The sequence below is a fragment of the Tribolium castaneum genome, chromosome 1, assembly GCF_031307605.1.
Source record: "Tribolium castaneum strain GA2 chromosome 1, icTriCast1.1, whole genome shotgun sequence".
Lineage (NCBI taxonomy): Eukaryota > Metazoa > Arthropoda > Insecta > Coleoptera > Tenebrionidae > Tribolium > Tribolium castaneum.
The window spans coordinates 28,228,647-28,256,023 of NC_087394.1; the positions used below are offsets into that span (position 1 = coordinate 28,228,647).

At 33.8% G+C, this 27,377-nt stretch overlaps 1 protein-coding gene across 10 annotated transcripts in view; it reads right to left on the bottom strand.

Moving 5' to 3' along the window:
* Nucleotides 1–27,377, bottom strand: part of alpha-Catr (alpha-catenin related) — a 66,380-nt gene that overhangs the window by 15,650 nt on the left and 23,353 nt on the right. For 9 of the 10 annotated variants that reach the window (XM_015977872.2, XM_008193596.3, XM_015977868.2 and 6 more), the window contains 5 exons: nucleotides 18,366–18,549; nucleotides 11,500–11,660; nucleotides 11,242–11,451; nucleotides 10,962–11,187; nucleotides 10,744–10,913 (listed from right to left, as the gene is read on the bottom strand). In XM_015977872.2, the coding sequence (XP_015833358.1) occupies nucleotides 10,744–10,913; nucleotides 10,962–11,187; nucleotides 11,242–11,451; nucleotides 11,500–11,660; nucleotides 18,366–18,549 (951 nt within the window). Of the gene's footprint in view, nucleotides 1–10,743; nucleotides 10,914–10,961; nucleotides 11,188–11,241; nucleotides 11,452–11,499; nucleotides 11,661–18,365; nucleotides 18,550–18,610; nucleotides 18,814–27,377 lie in introns of those variants that run through there. The other variant, XM_015977873.2, reaches the window with a different exon arrangement.

The following is a 27,377-nucleotide window of genomic DNA, read 5'->3' on the forward strand; positions in this document are numbered from 1 at the left end:
ACGTTCTTCTGTTCCAATCAAACTTTAATTGGTTATATGACGATGACGTCAATCCCTAATTTGCCAGCAATGATTGCAAACCTTGATTTAAACCGCCAGGTAAGTGGGGAATCGATCCCTGACGATATTCCCAAACGACATACATTTATTTCATTTTTCCGTCATTAAATTCGTGTCGCAACAATTACACCAAGCCTCTTACGCGATTCTCACAAAACGAAAACTTACATAAACTCAATAAAACCCAACAGTTAAGAAGATAAGTGCCAAACTTGACTCGCAAGCTAAGCCAAACAAATCCAATCAATTTCTAGATTTAAAACACTCACTCTGGGCATAATTGAGGTTTGGTTTATGAACTCGAAATGTGCAATAACGTTTTAACAGTCTCTCGACGAGCTGTATTAGCGCCAGAATGGAACGTAAAAATGTAATGGAACTGTTCTTATTTGAACGGCGAAATGGCAGAGAAGTATGTAATAGAGACGAAATTTCATACAAATTGAAACACAATATTTCATCATTTGGAGTGCATTTATTATTCAGGGCTTTTATCAGTTAATCCGCGCAAATTATATGTGCAAAATATCCCCTTAGTGCTTAATGCTTAGTAAACATTTTTTATATTATAAATATATGCTAAATTGTAGAGGGGAGACACTCTATGTCTCACCGCGCTTGTAATTACTTGAAATAAAATTTTTAAAAAAGCCAACTGCTTATTCAGAAACATAATTGGCGCAGTCAGTAGGATAGGCGAAACGTCTTGTGCCCAAAAAAGTGAACCTCCAAAAATCTAAGTTGTGGACTTTCACCGAAAAATTGTGAACCCAACAAGTGCGTGAGGACTTTCACCTAGTGGCCGCTGGACCTGGACAACTCCACGGACTTCCAATCAAAAGACGGTGCGTTTCAACGCTTTGACGCCTATCGAAAAAACCTGAAGACAACGTTGGCAGATGGAGTACAGTTGGTGAGTCGTAGATGTCATTTTGCAACAAATTCGGACTCGAAAAATTGCACCAATCTTATCAAATTCGGGCGAAAACCGAAAAATTAATTGTTTGAAATTTTTGAGTATTAAGAAAAATAAAAATTAAAAATGCCAGAAAATCAACAATTATTTAAATTTGAATATTTACAGATTTTACCGGAATTTACCGGAAATCAAGCTTTATTAAGCGAGTTCATTGCTACAAGTGAACAGTTAATTAATAAGTTTTACAATGTACAAGATGCAAATGATTTTCAAAATACCTTATTAATAAAATCGATAAAAAATAAAATAAAAGGTGAAGCTGCTGCTCACATAGCTTCGTATCAAATTAAAAACTGGAACGACCTCAAAACTGCGTTATTAGCAACATACGCGGACAAACGTGACTTACAGACGTTAACCATCGAATTGTGTAATTTGCGACAAGGCAACCTGAAACCACTAGAATTTTTCACAAGAATTCAAGAAAACTTGAATCTGCAAATCAGCTATATCTCGACCCAAGTAGTCGTTACTGCCAGAGATGCATTAATTGAAAATTCAAATCATTTGGCCCTAAGAGTTTTTCTAAAACATTTAAACAATCCCTTAGGAGATTATTTATCCACTAGACAACCGGCAAGTTTGGGCGACGCTTTACGAATTTTGACCAATGATTTCAACATAAATGACAAGACCAAATTTACAAAACCCCAAACTAATCACAACAGACCAAACCCAATGGTGTACAAACCCTTACCTCAACCACACCAAAATTTTAACCGTCAGCAAAATTTCAATCAAAACCGAAATCAATCTAACGTATTTAAACCACGACAAACTCATTTAGACAAACCAGTTCCAATGAGTATAAGTACCAGAAACACAGTTCCAAATAAATCAAATTATAATTTTCGACAACCTCAGCAAAATTGGTACGCGGAAGAATTGCACAACAACGAAAATGAAGTAAATGACCAATCTGAAATTCAAGAATGTCCTGATGATAATAATGAAACAAATAACGGTGCATCAACCTCATTTTTTGAACCAAATTTTGAACAATATTCAGAACCTTTTTTAGAAGAAGCAGCCTCGGACATGTTGAATTATTAAATATTGACGACAACCCTTCACAATTGCCTTATATCGTTATACCCTTTCCAAACTGTAAATTAAAATGCTTAATCGACACTGGTTCCACGAAATCGTTTATAAATCCAGAAAAAGCAAAACTTCACTTTGCTAAATTAATAAAAAATGACCCGTTTATTATTTCTACAGCGCACGGTTGTACAAAAGAACAATTTAGCGTTTCCATACCCTGTCCCAAAATTTTTAAAAGTAAAACTAAAATCGTTAAGTTCCATATATTCAAATTTCACAAATATTTCGATTGTTTACTTGGCATTGATAATTTAAAACAACTCCAAGCAAACATTGACCTTAACTTGGGCAAACTCTTTCTTCCCAATACCCAAATCGATATAAACTTTAAAAAATTATGTGATTACAATAATCATATCGAAGTCCTGCCAAATTCCGAACAAGTAATAAAAATTAAGATTGCAAACGTTAAAAATGGAACTGCCCTTTTACCAAAACATACATTTTCAGACCTAGAAATTCACGAAAGTCTCATTAAAGTCGAAAATAATTTCGCTTTAACGTCGTTAATAAACCCTACTAACAAACATACAAAAGTCGACATCTCTCATCCATTTGAAGTGATTCCACAGGACCAATTTGATATACCAAATTTAAACAACTTTGAACCTCAAGCACAAAATTTTGATTTTTCCAAAGTAAGATTAGACCACTGTAACAAAGAAGAGCGTCAAAATTTAGTAAAGTTGCTGAAATCTTATTCAGACATTTTTTATTTTGATTCTGACAACCTAACATTTACAAATGCAGTGAAACACAAAATTAATTTGAAGGACGAGACTCCCATACACACTAAAACATATCGTTACCCCCACATTCACAAAACGGAGGTACAAAATCAAATATCCAAAATGCTAAAACAAGGCATAATCCGACCTTCTGATTCGCCATGGTCCTCTCCAATTTGGATAGTACCCAAAAAATTAGACGCTTCCGGGCAACGCAAATGGAGAATAGTCATCGACTATCGAAAACTTAACGAACAAACAGTCGAAGATCGTTACCCCTTACCAAATATCAATGACATACTCGATAAGCTGGGTCGTAGTCAATACTTTAGCACAATCGATCTTGCTTCCGGTTTCCACCAGATAGAAGTAGACCCAAACGATGTCCAAAAAACTGCATTTACGGTAGAAAATGGGCATTACGAATTCGTCAGAATGCCCTTCGGCTTGAAAAACGCCCCATCAACATTCCAACGTGTGATGGACAATGTATTACGCGGTATCGTAAATAACTGTTGCATTGTGTATTTAGACGACATAATCGTTTTCTCGACATCTTTACAAGAACATATTCAAAAATTAACAGCTGTTTTTGACCGACTACGCAAATTTAACTTTAAGATACAATTGGATAAAAGCGAATTTTTAAAAAAAGAAGTAAATTATTTAGGACACGTCATTACCCCGGAAGGTATAAAACCAAATCCAGACAAAATTAAAGCTATTTTAGACTATAGTATTCCAACAACACCGAAACAACTCAAAGGTTTTCTTGGTTTAATTGGATACTACCGAAAATTCATTAAAAATTTCGCAAAAATTACAAAACCATTAACTATTCGACTAAAGAAAGACCATAAAATTGACCCAAATGAAACTGATTACAAAAATTGTTTTGAATTTTGCAAAAACCTTTTAACCAATGATCCTATCTTACAATACCCAGATTTTGACAAACAATTTATTTTGACGACTGATGCAAGTAATTACGCCATTGGTGCTGTTCTCTCACAAGGAACCATCGGTAGCGATTTACCTGTCGCATTCGCCTCGCGAACCCTGAACGAACATGAAATTAACTACTCCACAATCGAAAAGGAGCTGCTTGCCATTGTTTGGGCAACTAAATATTTTCGCCCTTATTTGTATGGACGAAAATTTAAAATAGTCACCGATCATCAACCACTAAAATGGCTTTTTTCGCTTAAAGAGCCTAACTCTAAATTAGTCAGATGGCGTTTACGTCTTGAAGAATTTGATTACGAAATCCACTATAAAAAAGGAAAATTAAATAGTAACGCCGACGCTTTATCGCGACCTCCAAATTTAAACATGGCTACAATCCCAGACAATTCTGAACCAGAAACAGATTATTCGGATAAACCAATATTCGAATATATAAAAAAATTTAATCAAGAACTCATTAATAAAGAAGATGACATAAGTTCTACCCGCGTAGAACCCGATAAAGATTTGGACCAAAATATCGATGAAAGCGACGATAACATTACAATTCATACTAACAAAGAAAACCCCGTCTGTTTAATACCTATTTCTGAAGACCCGTTAAATTTTGGCAAAAATCAAATTCAATTCATTTCCGTTACAAACAATCCTTCAGATCCAGTAGTAATCAAATTATTTGAAAATTCAAAACAAAGAATAACAGTCCAAATTTCACGCAATGATTCGAAAAATAATATCCTAAACTTTATAAAAAATTATGTTATACCCCAAGTATCATATGCATGTCACTTCGCATCGGACGAACTTTATGAAATAACCGGAAACATTTTAAGAGAATATTTCAATGAATCAATATTATTTAAAAGGCACCTTAAAATTTTAGAAGACGTCGAATCCCCCGAAGAACAAATTGCTATAATTCAAAACTACCATTACGGTAAATCTAATCATCGTGGCATTAATGAAACCCTACAGAAAATTTCATCACGTTACTATTGGCCTAACATGCAAAAAGCCATTCAAAATTTTATCAACAAATGTGAAATATGTAAAGCTGTAAAATACGACCGCAAACCATTGAAGCTAAAATTCAATTTGACTCCGACACCGACCAAACCATTCGAGATTGTTCATATAGACGTATTAAAATACCAATCCCACAAGTTTTTAACAATCATTGATGCTTTCAGTAAATATGCTCAAGTATATCTACTCGAAAACATGCAAGCAATAGAAATAATGAAAAAATTACTGATTTTCTTTAGTCATCATTCTGTCCCCAGTTTGATTGTAACTGATAATGGATCAGAATTCGATAACGGTGTTATAACAGAATTTTTCCGACTTCACAAAATTGATGTCCATTTCTGTAGCCCTCATCACCCAGCAAGTAATGGACTTATAGAGCGTTTCCATTCAACATTTTTAGAACATCTAAATTTACTCAACAATCGTCCTGAATTTTCTAAAGACCCAATCTCAACAAAAATTTTATATGCCACAATTGCCTATAATAATTCCATCCACAGTACCACAAAACTAACCCCTTTCAATGTTTTGAATTTGAACAATGAACAAGAAATTGGAGATATTAATTTAGAATATGTAATTTTAAACAACCATTTACAGTCTCATAAAGAAAAACTGCAAATCATTTTTAAAGAAATTAACAAACGGCTAACAGAAAACAAAGAAAAATTAATAACCAAATTAAATGAAAATAGGGAAAACATACCAACTAAATTACCTGACACAGTTTTCGTAAAAAGTAATTTTAGATCAAAAGTTCGAAATCGATATAAAAAAGAAGAAATTTTAGAGACAAATCGTGACCGTAAAACGATAAAACCTAAAATCAATAAATCAAAAACCGGCAGAAAATTTAATAAACTCCATATGGATAATGTTAAACGACCAACTAAACAAGAAAATTCCATTGCAGGTACATCTTCGTAACCTGGCTAATGGTTACCGTTTCGTCAGACCGAAACATTACAAATAACCCTGGCATCCTTCCCATAAATTTAGGTAAAGCAAGGCTTCAATCTTCTTCCCATCACATGATCCACTATTTTGATATTTCCGGTCTTTTAACAGAATATAATAAATTGCAAACCTACTTAGAAATCGTGAAAAACTCAACGGCTAATGAAACTGAAACTCAAAAAGAAATTCAAAATTATTTAAAAATTATTCATTATAACATTAATCTTGTAGATGAAAAACTTTACCCATTTTTCCAAAATAAACGAGCAAAAAGAGGATTAGTTAACATATTAGGATCAATCATAAAAACCATTACAGGAAATATGGACTCCGAAGATAATGAAAGAATAACTAGTGTCATTAATACAATAAAACAAAATCAAAATAACATCGCACATCAACTGACTAATCAATATTCAATTAATCAAGAAATAATTAATAAATTCGAAAAAACTATAAAGGATATCGAACATAACGAGAGAGCATTGTACTCGTTAACATCAAAATTTCAAAACGTCACAAGAAATCAAATAAACACTTTATTTATCAAAGACACCTTAAACCAGCTTAGTCATTTATTCAATGTAATTTTGAATATTGCTCAAGATATTGAAAATTCATTGGCATTTTGTAAATTACAAACTGTTCACCCAAGCATAATAACAAATGAAGAACTTTTCAAAGAACTTTTGAAAATCGAATCTATTTATAAAAATCATTTACCATTTCCTGTAAAATCTGAAAACATTCAAAATTATAAAAGAATTTTGTCAACCAAATGTGTCATTAATAAATTCGAAATAATTTATTTTCTTTCTTTTCCTTTGTACGAAACACGTGAATTAGAATTATTTTACTTAATACCTCTTCCAGACCAGAAATTTCAAACAATCATACCATCTGCAAAATATGTTTTAAAAGGCGAGTCCTATTTGTGGCCGTTAACAGACATCTGTGACAAAATCCAAAAGGAATACTTCTGTAAAAATGAATTAAGGACCTATGTTAATATTTCTTGTCAAATGGAAATCCTATTTAAAAACACGTTCGAAAAATGTCTTCCAATCCAGCTCAACAGGCTCCAAACTCTCGAATTCGTTCCCGAAATTAATCAGTATCTAGGCATTTTTCCGGTACCAGTTCCCATCAAAACTTCTTGCTCCAATGTTTTGGCACAACACCAAATCCAAGGTGTCTTTCTCTTCGAAAATCAACTAAACTGCCAAAAATACGTCAATGATCAACTTCTGATTTTTAATGACACAACCGAAGGAAAACCCATAATTCTAGAAGACTTCAGACTTCCTGCAAGAAATAATGTGAAGATTCCCAAGCTAACCTTGAGGACCCTTCAAGTTACAAGTTTAACTAACAACCTGCCTCGACTTCAGATGTACCCCTACGAAGATAGCAAAAATATTTGGCACCTAACCGGAACTGCTATATTGTATTTTGTATTTCTAGCCTTAGCCATCTGGTTTATGATGCAGAAGATAGCATTTCGGCGAAGAAACCAAACGGAAGAAGCCCCTGAGCCAGTAGAACTACCCCGCGATGCCAAATTTTAGTTCCTCTCCGGAGTTTCGGGCTAAGAGGGGAGGAATTATATGTGCAAAATATCCCCTTAGTGCTTAATGCTTAGTAAACATTTTTTATATTATAAATATATGCTAAATTGTAGAGGGGAGACACTCTATGTCTCACCGCGCTTGTAATTACTTGAAATAAAATTTTTAAAAAAGCCAACTGCTTATTCAGAAACATAATTCGCATGAATTTTACAATGAATAATTGAATCATATCGTAATCAGGATTAGTTTTTTCGAGCCATCAACGAAATGAACATGCGGGACGACATCTGTAATTCACTCCGCAAAAATTTAATACCGTGAGTGCTTAGAAAGTAAATTAAGGATTACTGTGTGCTGAGTTTGTAGAAACTCCCCTTTTCAATACGTTTTAGCAATAGTTTTTAATCGAAACCAACTTGACAGATCAATATCAACTGAAATTGAAACTGGGTCAGATCTGTTTGTACCATTTCCGATATTAGAGATAATAAATGGACAATTCAATTTATTTGACAGGCTGCTAATATCCGATTCAGTTTCAAAAAGTGTGCAACTGCTAACAGTGTTAGAGCCCAGACAAGACCTCAATTACGGCACAATTAAAGAAAGTTCACCTGAGGACAAGAACAGTCGTTAGCAAGTTGTAAGCACCGCCTGCGCTTAATTTCCATTCGCAACTATAATTTCTAGTGGGAACCAGCAGACTAGAAAGCTTCAGATTGTTCGCAATTATTTCATAATCTGGCCCCGTACACAAATACATTTTCCCCAATTTTCATTCTCTTAATTTACGAGCGCATTTTCTGACACAGTTGGGTTTTACGACCTCTCTAGCGCATTCCCAAAACCGAAAAAACGCCCATTTTCGTCGATTACACACATTATTAAACCCTTTTCCGGAGCCTCACTGCGAAAACAAATTCATTCGGGGCCAAATGAATTTCGCTTAATTATAAAGCTCTTTGGAAAATTTACGGCCGGGCTTGACTGCTGACACTCGAGATTGACATGTACTGAAACTACCATTAGGTGTTTCGTGTTGAAAATTAAGTTAATTAGTCCAGGCTCCCTTAAAGTTTGGCGAAACTCGAAACGGCCTCCCGCTAATGAAAGAAAAAATTTAATCGATAAGAAGGGCTAAAGTTGCAAGAGCTTCGAGTGCACTTGTCGCCAGACGGGGGCGCAAAAAATCCAAGTGTGATGATAATGCTTGAATTTTTTTAATTCGGGGTGGGAGTGAAATATTGCTCGAAACGCGGCACACCATCAATAAAATAATGTAAGGAATATTTATATTAAGAGCACGTACAAACCGCAAGTCTTTTTGTTTTTTCATTTAGAATGTCGCAGTTGGGAGTTTTGGTTAAAACTACAACCGCTTTTTTAATATTTTACGCAAGCCTGGCGTTGAATAATTACACTGGGATACAAAATTTCACTTTTTGTCTGTTGCCGCAAATTTGACTCTTGATTCTCCACATTTAAATATGACATCTAAATTTGGCTATCACCTCGAGTTTTTATTTTAGAGCTTATGAAAAGAGCGAACAGTGCTAACTTGAGGTACAGTTACCCAAAATGAAAATAACCTAGTTTCAAAAAAAGTTCGACATTTCGTTTATCATAGTTTGAAACGATTAAGAATTTTTTTCTTTTCGGTTAAACAAAAAGGTTAAACAAATATTTCTTTAGTTTATTTGCAAATTTAATTAAGTAATACCTACGTAATAAAAACAAATCTGTTATCTAATAATAATACCAATAATAATAATAATAATAATAAACTTTATTAGAAAAAAAATGTTAGGAGGTGAAGTCTAGATTACAATTCCATTTGGAATAATGAACAGAATTAAAGATTAATTAAATAATTCTACGATTGTTTGTTTTATTCTTCACAATTTTAACAAAATAATGTTTTTGTATAAAAAAATCAAGTATTTAAAAATATTTTTTCTTGAATTTCACTTTTTATGTTTGTTTATTTTGGTGATAAATTAAAAAACGTGTTTAAAAGCTTTAAAAAAGTAAGAATAACTCATTTTTTGAGCGAATGTTGTCACTTATCACTCTTATCAGCCTATTCGTGACGAGATTTCGCCCAAAAACAAACAACTTGGATTTTGTTCTTGTGATTTGAAGCCTATTTTGTAAAAACACCAATTTGGACTTATTTAGTGGATGGTAGTAGACTGTTATGATCAAATTTTGTAAAATAAATGAGTGCCTGGTTCAAAAATGCACAGTTTTTTATAGACGTCAAATCTGTTGGCTGTTTTAAGATCAGCCTCCGACAGTTACTTAACAACAGCAAAAAAATCTGAGGCAACAGAAAAGTAAATGACTAAAAAAAGCTATGTACATTTTTTTTAAATAATTGCTAATTAGAGTTATCTATTATCTCGAAAACTAAAGCTGTTAGAAAAAATTTGTTGGCTGTTTTGAAATCAGCGCTCAACAATTATTCAACAACACAAAAAAATGAAGCAACAGATAAGTAAATGACTAAAAAAATGTAATTTTTTTTAAGAAATGTCAAGTTACGTAAATCTCAAAAACTAGAGCTCATAGAAAAAATCTGTTTGTAGTTTTCAAATCAGCGTCCAACAATCATTCAACAACAGTAAAAGAATGAGGCAACAGATAAGTAAATGACTAAAAAAATGAAGAAATGCCAAGTTGAGTTACCTAAATCTCAAAAACTAGAGCTGATAGAAAAAATTTGTGTGCAGTTTTCAAATCAGCATCCAACAATCATTCAACAACAGTAAAAAAATTGAGACAACAGATAAGTAAATGGCTAAAAAAAATTATTTTTTTTAAATGCCAAGTTAGTTACGTAAATCTCAAAAACTATACCTGATAGAAAAAATCTGTTTGCAGTTTTCAAATCAGCGTCCAACAATCATTCAACAACAGTAAAAAATGAGGCAACAGATAAGTAAATGACTAAAAAATGTCATTTTTTTAAAGAAATGTTCTTAAGTTACCTAAATCTCAAAAACTAGAGCTGATAGAAAAAATCAGTTTGCAATTTTGAAATCAGCGTCCAACAATCATTCAAGAACAGTAAAAAATTGAGACAACAGATAAGTAAATGACTAAAAGTAGAGTCATTTTTTAAAGAAATGTACTTAAATTACCTAAGTCTCAAAAACTACAGTTAATATAAAAAATCTGTTTGCAGTTTTGAAATCAGCGTCCAACAGTTGTGTCATTTTTTTAAAGAAATAACAACTTGAGATAGAAAATATCTGTTTACAGTTTTGAAAAGAGCGTCCAACAATTACTTAACAACAGCAAAAAAATTGATGCAACATTTGTACAATAAAAAAGTGTTATCACTTACAATATTAGCATAAAGTCCTAAAAGGTGATCCACTTCGGTCTTTAGTCGTTCACTACTTTCTAGAATAGCTTCTCTATGCTCGTGGCTAGTATAGGCACTATCAGTGAAATCCTGAGTTTTTTCTAAGACAGCTTCTAACGCAGCTGGAAGATTTTCCTGACAGGAATGATCTGAAATGAAACTTTCCGTATGAGCTGCTTCCGAACACCTCCTTTTACCCATTGCAACTTTGTTCAACTCGAGCAGATGCTGCAGATGCCTCATGCAGGCATAGGCGCTCGACCTGTCGCCCTCCAACTCGTCGGAGGGCTGATTCGCCTCGCTCGAGTTCAAAACCCCGTCTTTAACAACGAAATGTATCAGATCCATCGCCCTCCGCATCTGGCAGAAGACCGTATCGCGATTCTCCCTCGACGAGCTGCAGTCTGGATGCCTCAAGCAGGTCTAATCAATCACGAACCGTTCAAATCCGCCAATAAATTGCCATCAGAGCCTCACCTTACTCGAAGTGAGAAGCATCATTGTGGATCGTTCCAGAACTTGTCTGGCTGCGGCCATCTGAGCCCTCCTCCTCTCGTCTTTCAGATCGTTCTGTCTGTCGCCCGTTAAATGCGCTAATTCGACCATTTCCGCTCCAAATTGGCTAAACGCTTTCACGAATTCGGTAAAGTTGTTTACGGATTCTAATCGATCCAAGCTATGGGAAACCTGACACATGCCATGTTTTATCTCCGATTTGAGCACCAATTTAATCACCTTGTCCTTGGCCAGGAGGAGCTGCTTCACCACCACGATGTCCGCCAGGAGAAGCACCCGCGTGATGGCCCCCAGGAGGCAGCGCGCCGCCCGCACCAGCGTGCCCCGGTCGGGGAGCACCTCCTCGTCCGTCTCCTCGCAGATTTGCTCGATGACTCCGCCTAAAAATAATTCATAATAAGAGAAAGAGACAATCAATTCGTATCTAGTATCTAGTCCGTCATATATTTGTACCAATGCCACATTTTCGTTGGTAGGCAAAAAAATTAACGTTAATGTTCACCCATATTGACGAAATTTATTAATTATTACACATATTGTTAACTGCTGCACTAAGGTTGGATATTATTATGAAATGTGGAAAACTGCTTTAGTACGTCCTCTATCCAAATTTAAAAATCCTAGTGCATACTTTGACTTGTAATCCATTAGTATATTACAAGTTTTATCAAAAAAATTAGAAAATTTTAGAAAAAAATATTTATTATAAAGTGTATAGCTATGTCGCTTCTAAAGGTGTCGTTACTAACAAACAATCAGAAAAAAATATCGATATCGAAAAAATGCTCTCGGAAAAATGCTTGAAGATTGCTTTAGAGTTTTGGATGAAGGTGAAGCCACCATTATGATACTGTTGTATTTTTCTAAAGTCTTTGAAACTTTGGGTTACTCAATCCATAATTATCTTTATGGTTTCGATAAAAGTTCAGTTAATTTTTTTATTTGTATCTGACAAATACTAGAAGACAAATTGTTACACAAGGCTCCATTTTGGGACCGCTTTTATTTTTATTTTACAGCGCAGAACTATTAGAATTCGTAAATTATGTAAATGCCCATGCCTTTGCAGATGATACGCAATTGTATTATCATTTTAATTCTAATAATAAAGAACGAACTTGCAATTTTATTAATCAGAATTTAAATAAAGTTTACTTATTATCTGAAAGTATTAGCTTGATTTAAATTCGAGCAATTTCGTCAATTTGTGCTCAAAATAATATACAAATAGGTATCTGTAATAACGTGAAAAAGCTTGGAATTATAAAGTATTCGGATTTACGATTTAGAGAATCTGTTAACTTTTTTTTTTAACCTTAACTTGGGTCTCATTATCTATTATTCATGTTTAAAGTATTGTTCGTTTTATTTATAAGTCAAGAAAATTTGACGCACTATTTGACAAAAAATAAAAGAACTTGGTTGGCTGCCAATAGACCAAATAAACAGACTAATTCTTTTAGGGCCTATTTTAGAAACTTTTTAACTTCTAATATAGCTAAAGCTTTAAAGAATCTTCTCAAATCTTTAGGACTGAGAACTGACAAATTGCAAGACTACCATGATTTTTTGAAAATAATGAAAAAAAAGATTATACAACAGTTTTTTCAAATGGAATGATTATTTTTTTTTAGATCTATCCTCTAGATCTATTTTTTACAGTGTTTGAAATAAGTGCAAAAAAACAGAATTTTAGCTCATTATTTTCATTTTAATCAAATAAGCTTTTCAAAAAATACCATAAAATTGTGCTATTAATTAAAAGAGATCTCTTATATGTTCACTATTTTCATTCTATGGCAGACTGACTGAATTAACCATAATTAAATATTATTGTTTTACTGCTTATTCGATACTGAACCAGCTAAAAACTAAATAAAATATTGAAGTTTGACAATTGTTGACCATTTTGCAAAATCTACTTGATTAACTATGAAAATTACGAAGTAAAATCCGTGTTTTGTATTTTTTTTTCAAAAACTGTAAGAGACAGATATAGACAAGATATGTATTGATAATCACCATAGACATCGATGTTCTTTCGATTACCATTAAGAAGATAGTAGAGTGAAGTAAAGCAGTTTTTAAAAAAAAAATAAAAAACACATACTAGCCATGAATTTTGGCAGCTGACAATTTTGAAAACTCTAAACGACTCTTCAAACCTTTGGTTATCAAATTCAAAGAGTTCAAGGGCTGTGACATCTTAGATAAACCCTTGCATATAAAAATAAAAAAAAAATTGACATATGTTAAAAGCTTGAAAAGGTAAATTCAAATATGCAATAAAATAGTGTGGTTACCATTTAAAATTTCAAACTTGGAACGTATTTTTTCTAGTTCTGAAAATTCAGCCATTTTGAAAATAATTTAGTTGAACTCAGAATGGTCGATTTAGAGATCGTATACAAAATTTTTTCTTCTTGCTTCATTTTCTTTTTTTTGTTTTAGTAAAGTGCAACTTTTGTAAATTTAATTTGATTTATTTATTTATCTATTTTTTAATGTATTTACTTCTTAGTTGTAAAAAAATTGCAAAACTTCGCCTCACGTATTTACAATTCAAATAAAAACGGGTTATTATTAAATAGTGAACGATAGGAAAAATTAATGATCTTCCCTGCACGCAGCATGTGGAGCATGTTCGTGCTTTTATTTATTTTTAATTAAGCTGTATTTTTGTTCCTTGTTAATTCAAGAAAAGCGAGGGAATTTATGAGTTGGATAAACAGACGCACGCGAAGTACCTGAATTTTACATCATACTCTTGAAAATTCGAGAGATAAAATCATTGTTATTTTGGTGCAACATCAAAAATAAACCCCTGAATTGGTGTTATTTTAATCTCTGGAGCAGAAAATTTGCGGAAAAAATCAATAGCTGGCTAAAAAGTAGCGCCCCAAACAGGAAAATCCATGCAAGCAACAACACAGGGCATAAATTTTTGAGCGCCCGCACAAAGAGACTGAGAAACGAGCTTGCAAAAACGCCGTCAAATTTGATCCCAAGACGGACGTGACTGCTGAAGTCGTAATGGATGAAGAAGGCTTCAAGTGGGTCGTGGAGAAATTGCTGAAATTTAACTTAATCCCTCTTCATGACCAAAACCGTTTCCTCGGGGCTTAGATATAAGACAGCAACATTAAATCTAGAATAAATTACAATTAAGACGCCCACTTCATTCTGAATTAATTGGAGAAAGAAGAGTGTTTTATGCTGAGTATAAATCGAGAGCCAACGAGAACTCGCCGGAATTATATGGGGACATAAACATGTCCACGATTCGGGACGCTGAAAAATTTTCCAGCGAATAAAAATGACAAGTTTTAATGCGATTATTTGAGATTAGCGTTCGTACTCTTCGCGTGTTTGCACGTATTCATGTTGCAGATTCAAATGTTGATTAATTTGCAAAGCTTTGGACAGAATTAATGATGTGCAGTCGAGACAAAGCGGCAGATTACCGACTCAATCAACAACCAAATATTTCAAACACCAAGTCAAATATCAAACTGCGCCCTAAATCTGCTTCGACAATATCCACCAATCTTAATTTCTTACACACGACTAACTCCGGCCCACAGAAAGGACTCGAGGAGGATTAAAAACGCATTAAGTCCCTTGAAAAACCTTCACCTCTGGAAAAAACCACCGGAGATGTCCCAGATATTCACGCTCTCGCCGATAAACGTGACTACTGAGCAAATTTGCAATAGGTAAACATTCATCTTTTCTGAATAGGAGCACCAAAGTAGGCAATTTTCTTATTCAGGAAGAAGGTTTTTAGGCCGTGAAAAACTTCTTTCAATGGCAAGCGGCGATTAAAATTCTGTGAAAAATTATGCGCCTGAAAAGAGTGACGTTAACTGAAATTAGACGCGACGTATCTCGAAGGAGCCACCTTTCAGTAAACGCCTACAGACACGAAATTTTCCGACAAAGTCGGATAATTAAAAAAATGTTATTAATGAGAGTCTTGTGCCAACATTGATTGCTTTTGTGCTTTCGCAAAGCTCAAACCGGTCATAAAGAACTTTTTGAATAAAATTTATGTCAAATGCGAGCGTTTTTATGTTTCCTGCTTTATAATGTACCCGAGTTAACCAACGATGGTGTTCGCAGATGTTACCGTTTTTCAAGCCGACGAATAAATTTTTCAAGTCGGCACGCGTTGCCTACGTCAAAGAGCTTCATTAAAAAATGAATGAAAAGTAAATCCTCCGAGAAATATTTTTTTCCAAATCTAAAACTGCTGCATTTTCGCCAATAATCTCAACCGAAATTGTGCCAGGTATTGTGTGTGACGTTAAACATACATATGAGCGCTTTACGGTTCATTTACTCCACTTAATGGTGTTGACATCGGCGATAATTGGAAATAAAGTAGTTCAAAGCAAAGCAAAGTTTGTTATTCAGCTTCAAAAGATTGCTTGAGTAGTATTATTGTTTTAGAACTGAAAAGATATTTCCCATTGACTTGTTTCATTCAAGCCGTCCCAGTTTCCCAGATTTAAACCTTTTGCAAACCTCACTAGAATTTTATTTGAGTTTCTCAAAGTTAAAATGCAAAAGTTTTAGCTGCAGTTCTTGGAGTCATTTTCTCATGCTTGCACACACAAGTTTCATTCATACTTTTTGAGGAGTAAAAAAGAAATGTAAATACAGTAGAGTGCCGTTATGACGAACTCCGAAAATGCATCAAAATCAGTTCGCTATAAGTGATAAATTAAAAAAAAACTGTTTTTTTTTAATAATAATAATAATAATATGTACACTGTGATACAGAGATCAAAAGAAGTGAAAATAACTCAAATAAATTTGAGACCAACAAAAATTTTAAATCAATCTGGTCTGTGAACTTAGTTCAAAATCTATTACACTAAGTTAAAATTAGCCAAAACAGACACAGAACTACAAATTCTTCTATTAAAAAATTATAAAAATGTAAAAACTTTGCGCCGATTTTTTCTGGCGAAGATACTACTGAATTTTATTTCCGTTAATTAGTCACGTAAACTTTGAAAAAAAGTACTCATAAGACGTAAACCTAGTTGATGTTGCGTTTCTTCGACAAATTTTTAGACGCTGAAGTGAAGTTTGCACCCTCTATATCTCAAAAACTAGTGAAAAAAGCAAAAAGTTGACTTCTTTTCAGCTCTATCATAAAATATTTGCACAACTATCAATTTTGCACTGTAATTATGTTTAATAACACACATTATTATTGGTTAAAATGTTTATAGTTAGTAATTCAATAATCTGTTCATCAGTTAACACTTTTCTTGCTGCTTTGTCATTAAATTGCGTAACATTCTAAGTCATATTTAGTTCGTTATATCCAGAAGTTGAGCTTATGAAAAAAAAACACTGGTATTTTCGCTTTTTGCAGAGTTTTAGCAAATTTTCAGACAGAAACTCATTTTATTTTGAAAAACTTAAGTCGAAAATGATGCATTTTAAGGCGTTTTTCAAACAAAACTGAATGTTTTTGCATTTAGGTAAAAATAAAGCGACAAACGCTAACCCACTCTAACGACAAACCCAATTTCTTTTCAAGATTTCATCAAAAATAATAGCATTGTTTTGTATATGTTTAATATTTTAGCACATTTTTTGTTTCGTTAAAAATAACATAAAAAAAATTATAAATTATATTGAAAATGTTGCCATTTTCGCCTTTTTGAGCATTTTTCGACCGGAAACACGATTATTTCAACAAGTTTCAACAAAGCTAAAATAAGCTAGAAATCACCAAATTCGGCAGAAAATGGTGTAATGTTTGCTTCTATCAAGCAAATAAGTTTTTCACAAAATTTTCTGTAAAAAAATACGAGTAGGTACTTAATTCAGACCAAAGTAGTGCGATTTTTGCACATTTTTCATTCTTCAGCATGTTTTTCAGTCAGAAATACCATGCTTTAGCGAATTTGACCAAAATGACTTGATCAAAGCGTAAATAGTTCCATTTTTAAGCGTCTTAAAATTTTCTCCAGACAGAACGAACAACTCCCAAATTAAAAAGCAAAGTGAAAAATGTGGTAATTTGGTTTTTTGTTCAGCACGTTGTCATTTTTTTCATTTAGAGGCGTGTATTTTGCAATTAGTGCCATTTACCATTTTCCAGAAACTCAAATTTTTATCGATGATTTTAAACACAAAACTTTATTTGTTCGTGAAATGTCGTCATAGATAGAGCAAAAAAAAACACCGAATTAAGTAAAAAATGCTTTTATTTTTCCATTTTTTTTCAGCGTTGATACGTTTAAAATTGAAAAATTTGTAAAAATTAAGAGCAAATGAACCAAAAACTCTTATTTATTTGCAAGAGAATTTGATGTATTCTGCAAAAGTAAGACAGAGAAATATAAAAAGTGGAACATGTCTTGCAAAAAGCATTTTCAAAATTTTAATAACTTTAGCTAAACTTCTAGAACCTTGAAATTGAAAAAAAAAATAATATAAAAAATAGAAGAAATAAAATGAAAACTATAAAAATACTATGATTGTGGAGTAATTTTAGTACATGTACTTAATTATACAATTTTTCAAGTTATTGGACTTTTCTCCGAACGAGAAAATAAGATTTTCGGTGCTTGAAAAAAAAGTTCGTCATAAGCTGGTTCGTTATAACTGCCCTCCACTGTATTTGTAAAATCTGATTCCATATAATACGTTTAGCGACCTCGCCGAAAGTTTTTTTAATTAAGAACCTTGGCAAAGTTCAGGTGAGCTTTCCAACAGATACGTCTCCGTCCGCATTACGGATTATCCTTGGGGCGAGTTTGTCACTTCCTATAAGTTAAAAAGCACTGCGTCACGAGGCGGCTTTTTAATCAGCCTCGGCAATAAAAAAATAAATTGAATCGGTCATGCTATTCCAAAAGCGATAATTCACGCCGCCCCCAGCCACGAAAAGTATCAGATTAGCCGTTCGACTTTATTGATGCTGGGCGGAAGGTGCACGAAAGCCGATGGGATTTGAAAAATAATTTCCGTTTGCCAAGCACGTTCCGACTCGTTGACCGGCAAGAAATCCTTCGGGTCAGCTACCATGGCACTACAATATGATATGATGGTCATCTTACCAGCTTGGCGCGCTTCCTTGCAAGCTTCGTACATGCCTTGTCGAACTTCAGGATAATCGTCAGCGATCGCTTCGCCCACGGTGACGAAGCGCTCCACCGCCACATTGACGGCCTGACCCACTCGCGCCACCGCCGAGGGGCGCAGCGCCCCGATGGTACCATGCTGCTCCACAAGGGAGGAGATCTGGAACCAAAAAGCAAAAACTGAGCGAAACTCAAAACAAATCTTTATAGAGTACTAATACCTATACTAATTCAATTTGATGCTTTGATGCACCAAGATTTGATCAACTTCGAGACAATATACCGGGGGGTTGACACAAGCACTTATTGCAAAAAAACACCAGCTCTGGTTTTGAAACTCCATTTTTTTGCACTTTTGAATGTCCTGGGACGGTTTCCATGGATTTTTTTGCCTTTTTTTCTATGAATTTTTGAGTAAAAAATGTCAACTGTCAAATTGAAAGTCCTAGCGCATGCGCTTTGGTTCTCAACATGGGTCATTATATGGAATAATTCATCATTTGAACCTTTTTGACTAATATAAAGGAACTTCAATTCAATATTCCTCATTTATTTCATCATTATCCCACTTTTGGTGTTTTTTATCTATCAGAGCGTCTGAGCCTTCATTATCATTCATTCAATTAATTCATTACCTTGCATGGGTGCGATGCAACAAAGACAGACTCATCCTTTTATGAATGAACGTAAGGTACGCTAATGATTGTTGTAAAATTTGTAAGCATTTTGATTGGGCCGTTTGAGGTCGGCCATTAAAATTACAGAGTAAACCAATCACCTTAGATTTTTTGCTTCATTGATAAATTTTAGTTTTGGATGTGATTGGTTTATTTAAGGTCGGCCATTATTCTGAAATGAGAAACCAATCACTTTGAATATTTGAACTCATTCATTATTTATATGAATAGTTACTTTAAATTGGGTAGTAATAAAGCGATCAGTAATAAATTCGATTTTGATCAGTAAAAAATAGTAAATGATCAGTATTTAATTAATTTTTACACAGTAAAAATAATAGATGAACAGTATTTAATTCATTTTTGCACAGTAAAAAATTTAAATGACAAGTAGACCACGCACAGAATTTTATTAAAATTTGCCCAGTAAAAAAATCGTATATGCACGGTATCTTATAGTTTCAATTTGCACAGTTTAAATAATAAACGCTCAGTAGCTAGCTTGCAGGCTGGGGCTTCGCCCCAGAAAACTAAGAGGAAACATACCCCTTGAGCGATTAAACTCGAAAACCTAAAACTCGAAATGTAGAATTGTACACTCTCTAGTTTTGAGATGCTATTTTTTACTGTGCATTTATTATTTTTACTTTGCATTATCATTTTTACTGTGCATTTATTATTTTTACTGTGCAGTGAACAAATAATCCTTGTTTTTTAAACGGCCTTTCTCAATGCTTCCCCAAGTCAACATTATAGTGAAAAAATTGACAGCAGCTCATCTCAATTGCCACAAACTTTGTTCACCCTTGGATTTTGCACCTGACAATTTCGTTAAAAAAATTACGGTTATGTTGAAGTTTTGCCAAAAAGACCTTTCAACGCGTTATTATCGAATACCTCAGGTTCCTCAGGGCATTATATATATTTATCAGTAAGTATCACTGTCTTGTGTTTAAATACAGAATTCCTTCCTTCCAAAGGCGTATCCAGGGTGGATACGGTGAGGCAGCTGCCCTTCCTTTCATTTTTTAAAATATAAATAAATAAATGAATTAATTACTCCATTTTAAATGGTTATTATATTTAAAATAAAAAAATATAAACAAGTTTCTAAAAAACATTTTGGAAGAAAAAAAATAAGAATAAAGATATTCTCGCGCCGTTATTCTTCGAGTAAGAAGTCATTATATATAAATAGAGTGAAGAAAAAATGTTGGCTTAACTCTCCTATGGTGGATAAGGGACGTTCACTAATGATGTTAAGTTTAATTTATTGTCTAATTTGCAAGTTTATTAAAGGTTTGGATTTAGAACACCATAAGAGGAGAATTGATGTTTTTTTTAACAGATATCTGTAATCTTGTTAAGATTTGTCACGTCGCAAAATAAATTCAAAAAATTATATCTGAAGTGCCAAAGACAAAAACTAAATCTTTAAAGATCCGTATCTCGTAGAAAAGGGTTCAATCAATTTTTGGCATAATAATTTTTAATTCACTGCCCCACCTTTTGTTTTGAGCTGGATACGCCCCTGTTCCTTACATATATATGATAGTATATAGTATATGATAGTCAAAAATTACATTCTCGTACAAAAATTTTAATGAAAAAAAAAATGCCTATAATGAAAAAAAATCGGTGCAAGACACCTCGGGTACTACTGTAAAGGTTGATTTTTATAGGTATTTAAATCTTTCTTAGTATAAATTAATTTTTTTGATACCGTTTACATATTGTTTGTTAAAAAATCTAAAAAAAACTTTTCATAAGTCATTTTCTTCTTTTTTGCAGAAACAGTGTCTAAGTAAGTTGTAGTAAATAGTATTTATTAGAGATTACTCTAATATTTGTAAACAAAGACTAAGAAACAAAAATTTTTCGCAAAAATAGCATAAATGTGATTTAAAAAATCACAAACTTCAAGCCATTCCACAACCCCTCACTGAGTGCTTCGCTAATTCGGCATTTTATATTTGTTTCACACTGTTAATTGAGCGGAATGGTAATAAATTGGGGTCCGTGGAGTGGTCAGCTTAATAGATAGCCACTCCCGCCATCTATCACAGTCCTTGCAAGGGATGTACATGTTTTTGGCTAGCGGAAAAAAGAAAGCAAGCTTATGAATTTGTCAGCTGTCTAGTGAATGGGCTTTGCGGCTCCAGCTTTTCTTAATTTCTTTAGGGGTACCTCAACTTCATTAAAATTCCGAGTGCACAAAGGAACACGTAAACAAAAATATTGAAATTTATGCTAAAGCCACTAAAAGCTTTAGTTGGGCGATTGAAGTTTACTTAATTTATTTGATGGACTATTTGGCTTCGCATTTATTTGAACGTAAATTGCTTACACAAAGTCAAGCGTTTGTGTTTTGAATTAAAACCAGAATTAAAATTTTGTGTTTGGGTAATGTGTTCAAATACAACATGTTTGGGGCTTTAATAGTGTAAAGTGGTAATTTAACAGTTCAGTGTACCATGCAAATTGCCTATTGCAATGATAAACACGAGTGCACACCCAAATATTACCCTTTTTTATTAAAATAATATTTTATTGGGCTTACCCTGACTTTGAACTAAACCCCCATTTTTTAGAAAACGAATTTCCCCGAAAACTATGGGAATATTATCATTTATCATTTCAAATATTAGAGGTCGTTACTTAAACGACATTAATATTACAAAAGGTAGCGTTTAAAATTTATTGCTTCAATAAGTCTCAAATAAATTAACAATAATTCAAAATTTGATAACGGTTCCTATAAACTTGGAAACAATGAAACAAACAACCCTTTAATCAAAGCTGGCACAAACTTCTAAATTTCTAAATTATTATTTAAATCCTTCATTCTTTTCTAAAGCATCCTAAAGATTTTTCAGTTGAGTTAAATTATTGTTGTATTAAAAAAATCACTTTCCTCTCCAATCAGAATAAATGGCAAAAATACTACTATAAATGCTATAAGTTGTAGTTCTTTTTTAAGATTATATTAAACCTTTACTGACTTTGAATAGAACCGTCATTTTTTTAGAAAACGCATTTCCCTGATAACTTTTAAAATAGAATCCAAAATCAGAAAAAAAGCTTCAAAAGATCTTAGATAAATTATCAACCAAAAATTAAATGACGTTATTGAGCAAGTTACGTTCAATCTCCAGTTTCCCAAACTTGGAAACAACGAAACAAAAAATTCTTAATCAAAGCTGGCACAAATGAGTTTCCTTTCCAAACTTGGACGCACGCCAATTGGCTCCAAATATTTTTTGCAACAGACACAAATGTGTAAACATGTACTTGTGGAGCTAAGAAGACATATCTGCTCCCGAAACAAATCCATAAGCTGCAAATGTTTTGATACATTTGGTGTATCTTGTAGACTCAATATTTATCCCAAATCCGGTCTCCTATATCATTCTTGAAGTATCGTCGCTACTGACAAGATACCCCATAAATTATTGGCATTACTCCCAGGAACATACCCTGTGGTATACGAATCTCTGCCAAATGACAGAACCTGTGCTAAACTGTCGAATAATTCGCTAAGGGTTGGCAGTGGCTTTGTAAGGCATTCCCGGCTTGAAACTAATTTCTTTTCAAATTTTTCAAAGCACTGCAAACTCCAAGACGGGCTTTGAAATTACTCAATTACTTCGGTAAATAGAAACCTGGTTTCACAATGACTGATTGATTTTTCACTAATAGAAACTTTCAAGACGCGATACTTGGACAAACTTTTAAAACACTTTAAAGTAGGAAACTCTGTTCGTGACGTTTCTACTTCTCCTGCAACCACAAAAATCACTAAACGTTCCAGGAAAGCAATTTCTGGCATCACACGACTTTCGAATTTAATTTAAAACAAATTACTAGATTATTTTCTCATCATATCATTTTGTTGAATTTATTTAGGACGAGCTGGGAGTGCATGAAAGGCTCCAACTTTTTGTGTTTGAAGTTTAGCGGTAATGAGACCCCAAAGCTGGTACAGATTTTTTGAGAGTTGTTGGACAAAATGCCGTCCTTGTATATTGATTAATGATTACGGAGGCAAGGCGGAAACATAAGCACATAACTGATGTCTTCCACGTTTACTTCCAATCGTTTGTAATGGAAACTTTTCCTTCATCAATGGCCCTAGTTTCACGGTCATGAGTCGTTGATTTGAATGGGAATTTCAGGATACGGCTTGGAATCAGTCTAATAAAAGTGGAAATAAGATTAAAACGAAGTAGGTCAGAGCGAATTACGAGCAATGTTTGCGGTTTTACGGTCTAGTGCAGTAAACAAATTTTAGTCGGTTCTGAACTGTCTCCAAATTTCTTATCCAGCTGATTAAAAATTGCTCCATTCTTGGATGACTGTAAATTCCCAATCTAGGGACCGCGTTCATATTCCCTCGGGAACACGCCGAATAAATCAAACATACAATTCTGAGCCTGGGGAACGTTCAATTCCTCGAGGCCAGAATTGAAGAGGTGGAGGATTTACGATTAATAAAGTCTGCGCCCCACCCAAGACTTTGTCACAAATCGAGCGCCTAAATGATATTTCAGAGTTATCACGACAACCCATCGAGATAACTACACTCTGTGATGACCTTTAACGACAACCCGCCAATATCCCCCCGGAATCGCCTCGGATATCCACTCCGGGAGATGAACAAAAACGACGTTATCCTGGATGTCGCTCCGGACATCATTAGATGGCGGTGTAGTGGGGCCACAAAAATGCCGACTGCTGTCGACTGCAGACTGCCACTTTCGGAATTAAGCCAATTTATAACACGAGCAAGAGGAAAAATGATGGAAGTTTTGTCAAAGGAGTAGATAAGTGGAATTTTCGTTGTTGATCGCGCACAATAAAATAGTTTCAAAGCAAATTAAGCCAAAGTTAACTGGAAGACGGGCAACCAACATGTTAAAATAGCAGGCGAAAGTTGCGCCAACTTCGCACAATACCACCGCTGTACTATTCAAAATAATTATCTCTGCAAGCGCAAAGTGCCAGTAAAAATTAAGGCCATTAGTGCAAATGGCTCTCGTCTAAGTATTTCACTTTAAGCGCAAATATTTGCCTGTTGTGGCCCACTCGGCAAACAATACGCCCCTACAGACGCAAAGTCCAAATTAGTCAACTCAGGCCAAGACTTCTGCCTTCATTAAATTAAAATTGGCAACCTTGAATAAAAAAACACTAATCCTGGCCTGTTTCTTATCTTTTTTTTACCAAATCTGCATTCGAATTGAAATGACATGGATGTCTATCAGGCCCGCCTGTGGCCCTTTGGGGCCAAATGACCGAGCTATATCACGTCGAATTAATGAAAATTAATTAGCAGCGCTCGCTCTCCAAACAATATTCCGTCAGCATGTCGTATTAAGTGAACAAACACGCGCTTCCGGTAGAAAATTGTTCGATCTCATTATTCAATGCACATTTACATCCATTCCCAGCGTCCAGGTCAACATCAGTTAGACAAAAGCCGGCGATTTATTTCACACCCGATATCGGGAGAGACGCCAGAGACACGTAATTCAATCATCTTGATAGTAAATGATCGGAAAACAGCCATTCGAGGAAGGTAATATCCCACAACACATTGTGTACACTGTAAGCTACTCCCAGCATTACATAAGTTTTCTTATCGCACCTTAACAAGATTTAGAAGTCGCACACACGACACAGAATGGGGAATTAGTGTCAGAAAATAACTTCCACGATTGTTACAAGTAATTTTCTTTCGGGAAGTTGGAAGGAAGCGTGCACGGGTCTTCAGTACAAACAAAAGGAATGAGACAATTCTAAGCCCGGGTATACTAACATTCTTTCCCCAAAGTAATCTGCTCGGGATTTAACAGGAATATAAAACCGCTAGTTGGAAAGAAAACGTGACAATTCAACTCGTTTAATTGGAATACTGCAGTCAGTGCAGTTTCTTAATTTAAATTCAATTTATATTGTCTTCTCTATTTTTGTTCCTAGTTCAAAGAAAAGCTCGAGCTCCTAATACAATAAACTTGTCTGCAGACTCTCGTTGACAAAAAAACGAATTCATTTATTTAGTTTAGGACTTTTACAAAATTGTAAAAAAGTGGTGACGGTTCCAGAATAATGGAAAATTCGTGTAAGCTCAAAAGCAAACATTGGCATTAATTATTGTAAAAGGCATTTATATTTTGCTAAATATCTCTACATTTCTGTCACTCGTAAACGACATATGAGGTTTATTGCCCATTGGGGTTAAATTATATCTTTTACTAAACTAATACTCTACGCAAAAGCAAAAAAAAATTGGTTGACATCATCTGCCCTCTACCGCTTATTTTTTATTTTCTAAAATGGGTTTTTAATAAATGCATAATAATAGGTTTAATTTATTAAAAATGAGATAAAAGAAAGCCTGTAGTCAAAAAATTTACTGCTCTTTATTTGTTTTATGCCAAAATCATCATCTTTTATAGAATAATTCACAAACATAATTAATAGCAGGATTATTACCTACAGAAGGCACGTATTAAAAATATTCGAGTATTTACAGAACAAGCAATAAATTTTGATGCTTGATTAAAATGACTAAACAAATTAGAAATAAGTTACATTATGTCACCACTGTCTGTTCTATCAAAGGTTATTAACAAAAAGCTTGTAATATTTAGGGGAAGTGTAAATACTTTGCTTCCACAATTTCTTCGTGTTCTATGTTACAAACTAGTTGAAAAACGATGTCTAAAGCTTAGAACAAAAAAATCGAATTTATTTTAAACCAAAAAGTACTAAAATGCTTAAATATTATAATTATTATTTCTTAAATTGTCGCTACCTGTTTCAAAATATTGTTTTTTTTTTTATTAAATTAAATTAATTCAAACATGCACTTCGATTTAACTATTTTGAATGTGACTAAAAAATTTAAATTTTTAATTTTAATTAAATAATAAAACAAAATAAATGCTTTGTTACTGATTGCATCTTTTCTCCCCTATTGCGTTTTCAATATAATGTGTAAAAAAAGTGCTTTAGTTAAATTACATGGACAACCAACTTCGTCCTTAATCGGGGAAGAAAACGTTCAATTATGAATCGCTCCAATCTTAATTAATCCTATCTTGTTTTATTATCACGCGGCACATAATTCTAAAGACTCGCGACTGAGATAAGACTGTTCTAATTTGCGATTTTCACATTAATTTTTTTCTAATTTGGAAAGTTTAACAATAAGAAAGATAAAACCCACGTCCGCAAACACGTACTTTATCCAGTTTTTCACATGACGCGGAAGCAAGAAAAACTCATTTATTTCAGACTCCTCCGCAAACGCGGATTTAAGTTTATTGACCTCCTCAATTTTAAATCTTCGAGTTCTCAACTTGCGTAAATGTGACGACTCAATTCAATGTTTATGACAAGCTGTAAGACCAAAAAAATTGTCCGTGTTTTACGATTATGACTCCATCATTAGGTGAGTTTATTGCAAGGTCTGGAGTCATAACTAGACTAACACGAACAGTAAAGCGAAAATTTTCAATTTTAAAGCCAATGAAGTTTTTTCGGAAGGTTTGATGGACATGACCTATCTTCAATAAAGACAAAAATTTAACATGAGAGAAACAAATAAGTTAAAGGGCTTGCGTTTAATAAATGTCCAAAGTTTCATTGAAAAAGGAAAAGTTTGGCGATCCAATAGCCCCAGTCGAAATCAGAAGACAAGACAGGATGAGGGCCTCTGAAAGATCAATATTCCATCTCCTCTGAACAATTTCCATAAAGTAAATATCTCGATTTCGCAATCCTTTATAGTGGCAAATCGGAAAAGTGTCGAGTTTGCCAGATTCACTTAACAAAAACTAATTCCCATTTAAATGGTTTTCATCAAAAAACTTTCCTCCAAACTTGTTGCTAAGACTGGTGTATCCTTCCAAACAAGTTTTTCTCGTTAACAAAGCACGCACGAATGACTACGGAACAATACACTTAACTAGCTTCTCGGTGTTAACAATTGTGTCGAAATTTTAAGTTCGATTTACTGTCACCAACAAAGCCCTCCCACTTACGTATTGAATTTAAGCCCCGAAATAATCCTTGGACCCACTTCTCATTATGCGAAATTATGTTGAACAATCAAGGCTTGGTGAAACTTCTTGTTAGTTTGTAACCCTAGTCACATCCTCAACTAACACCATGTTTTCTCAAATTGGGCCTTCTTGACACAGGGAAATTATTAAACCGGTCGACAAAACACGGAATAGTATATTATTATACGAGTTCTATTGTGGCAAGAATGGTTTTGGAGCACGACGAAGGAGTGCCTCAATTA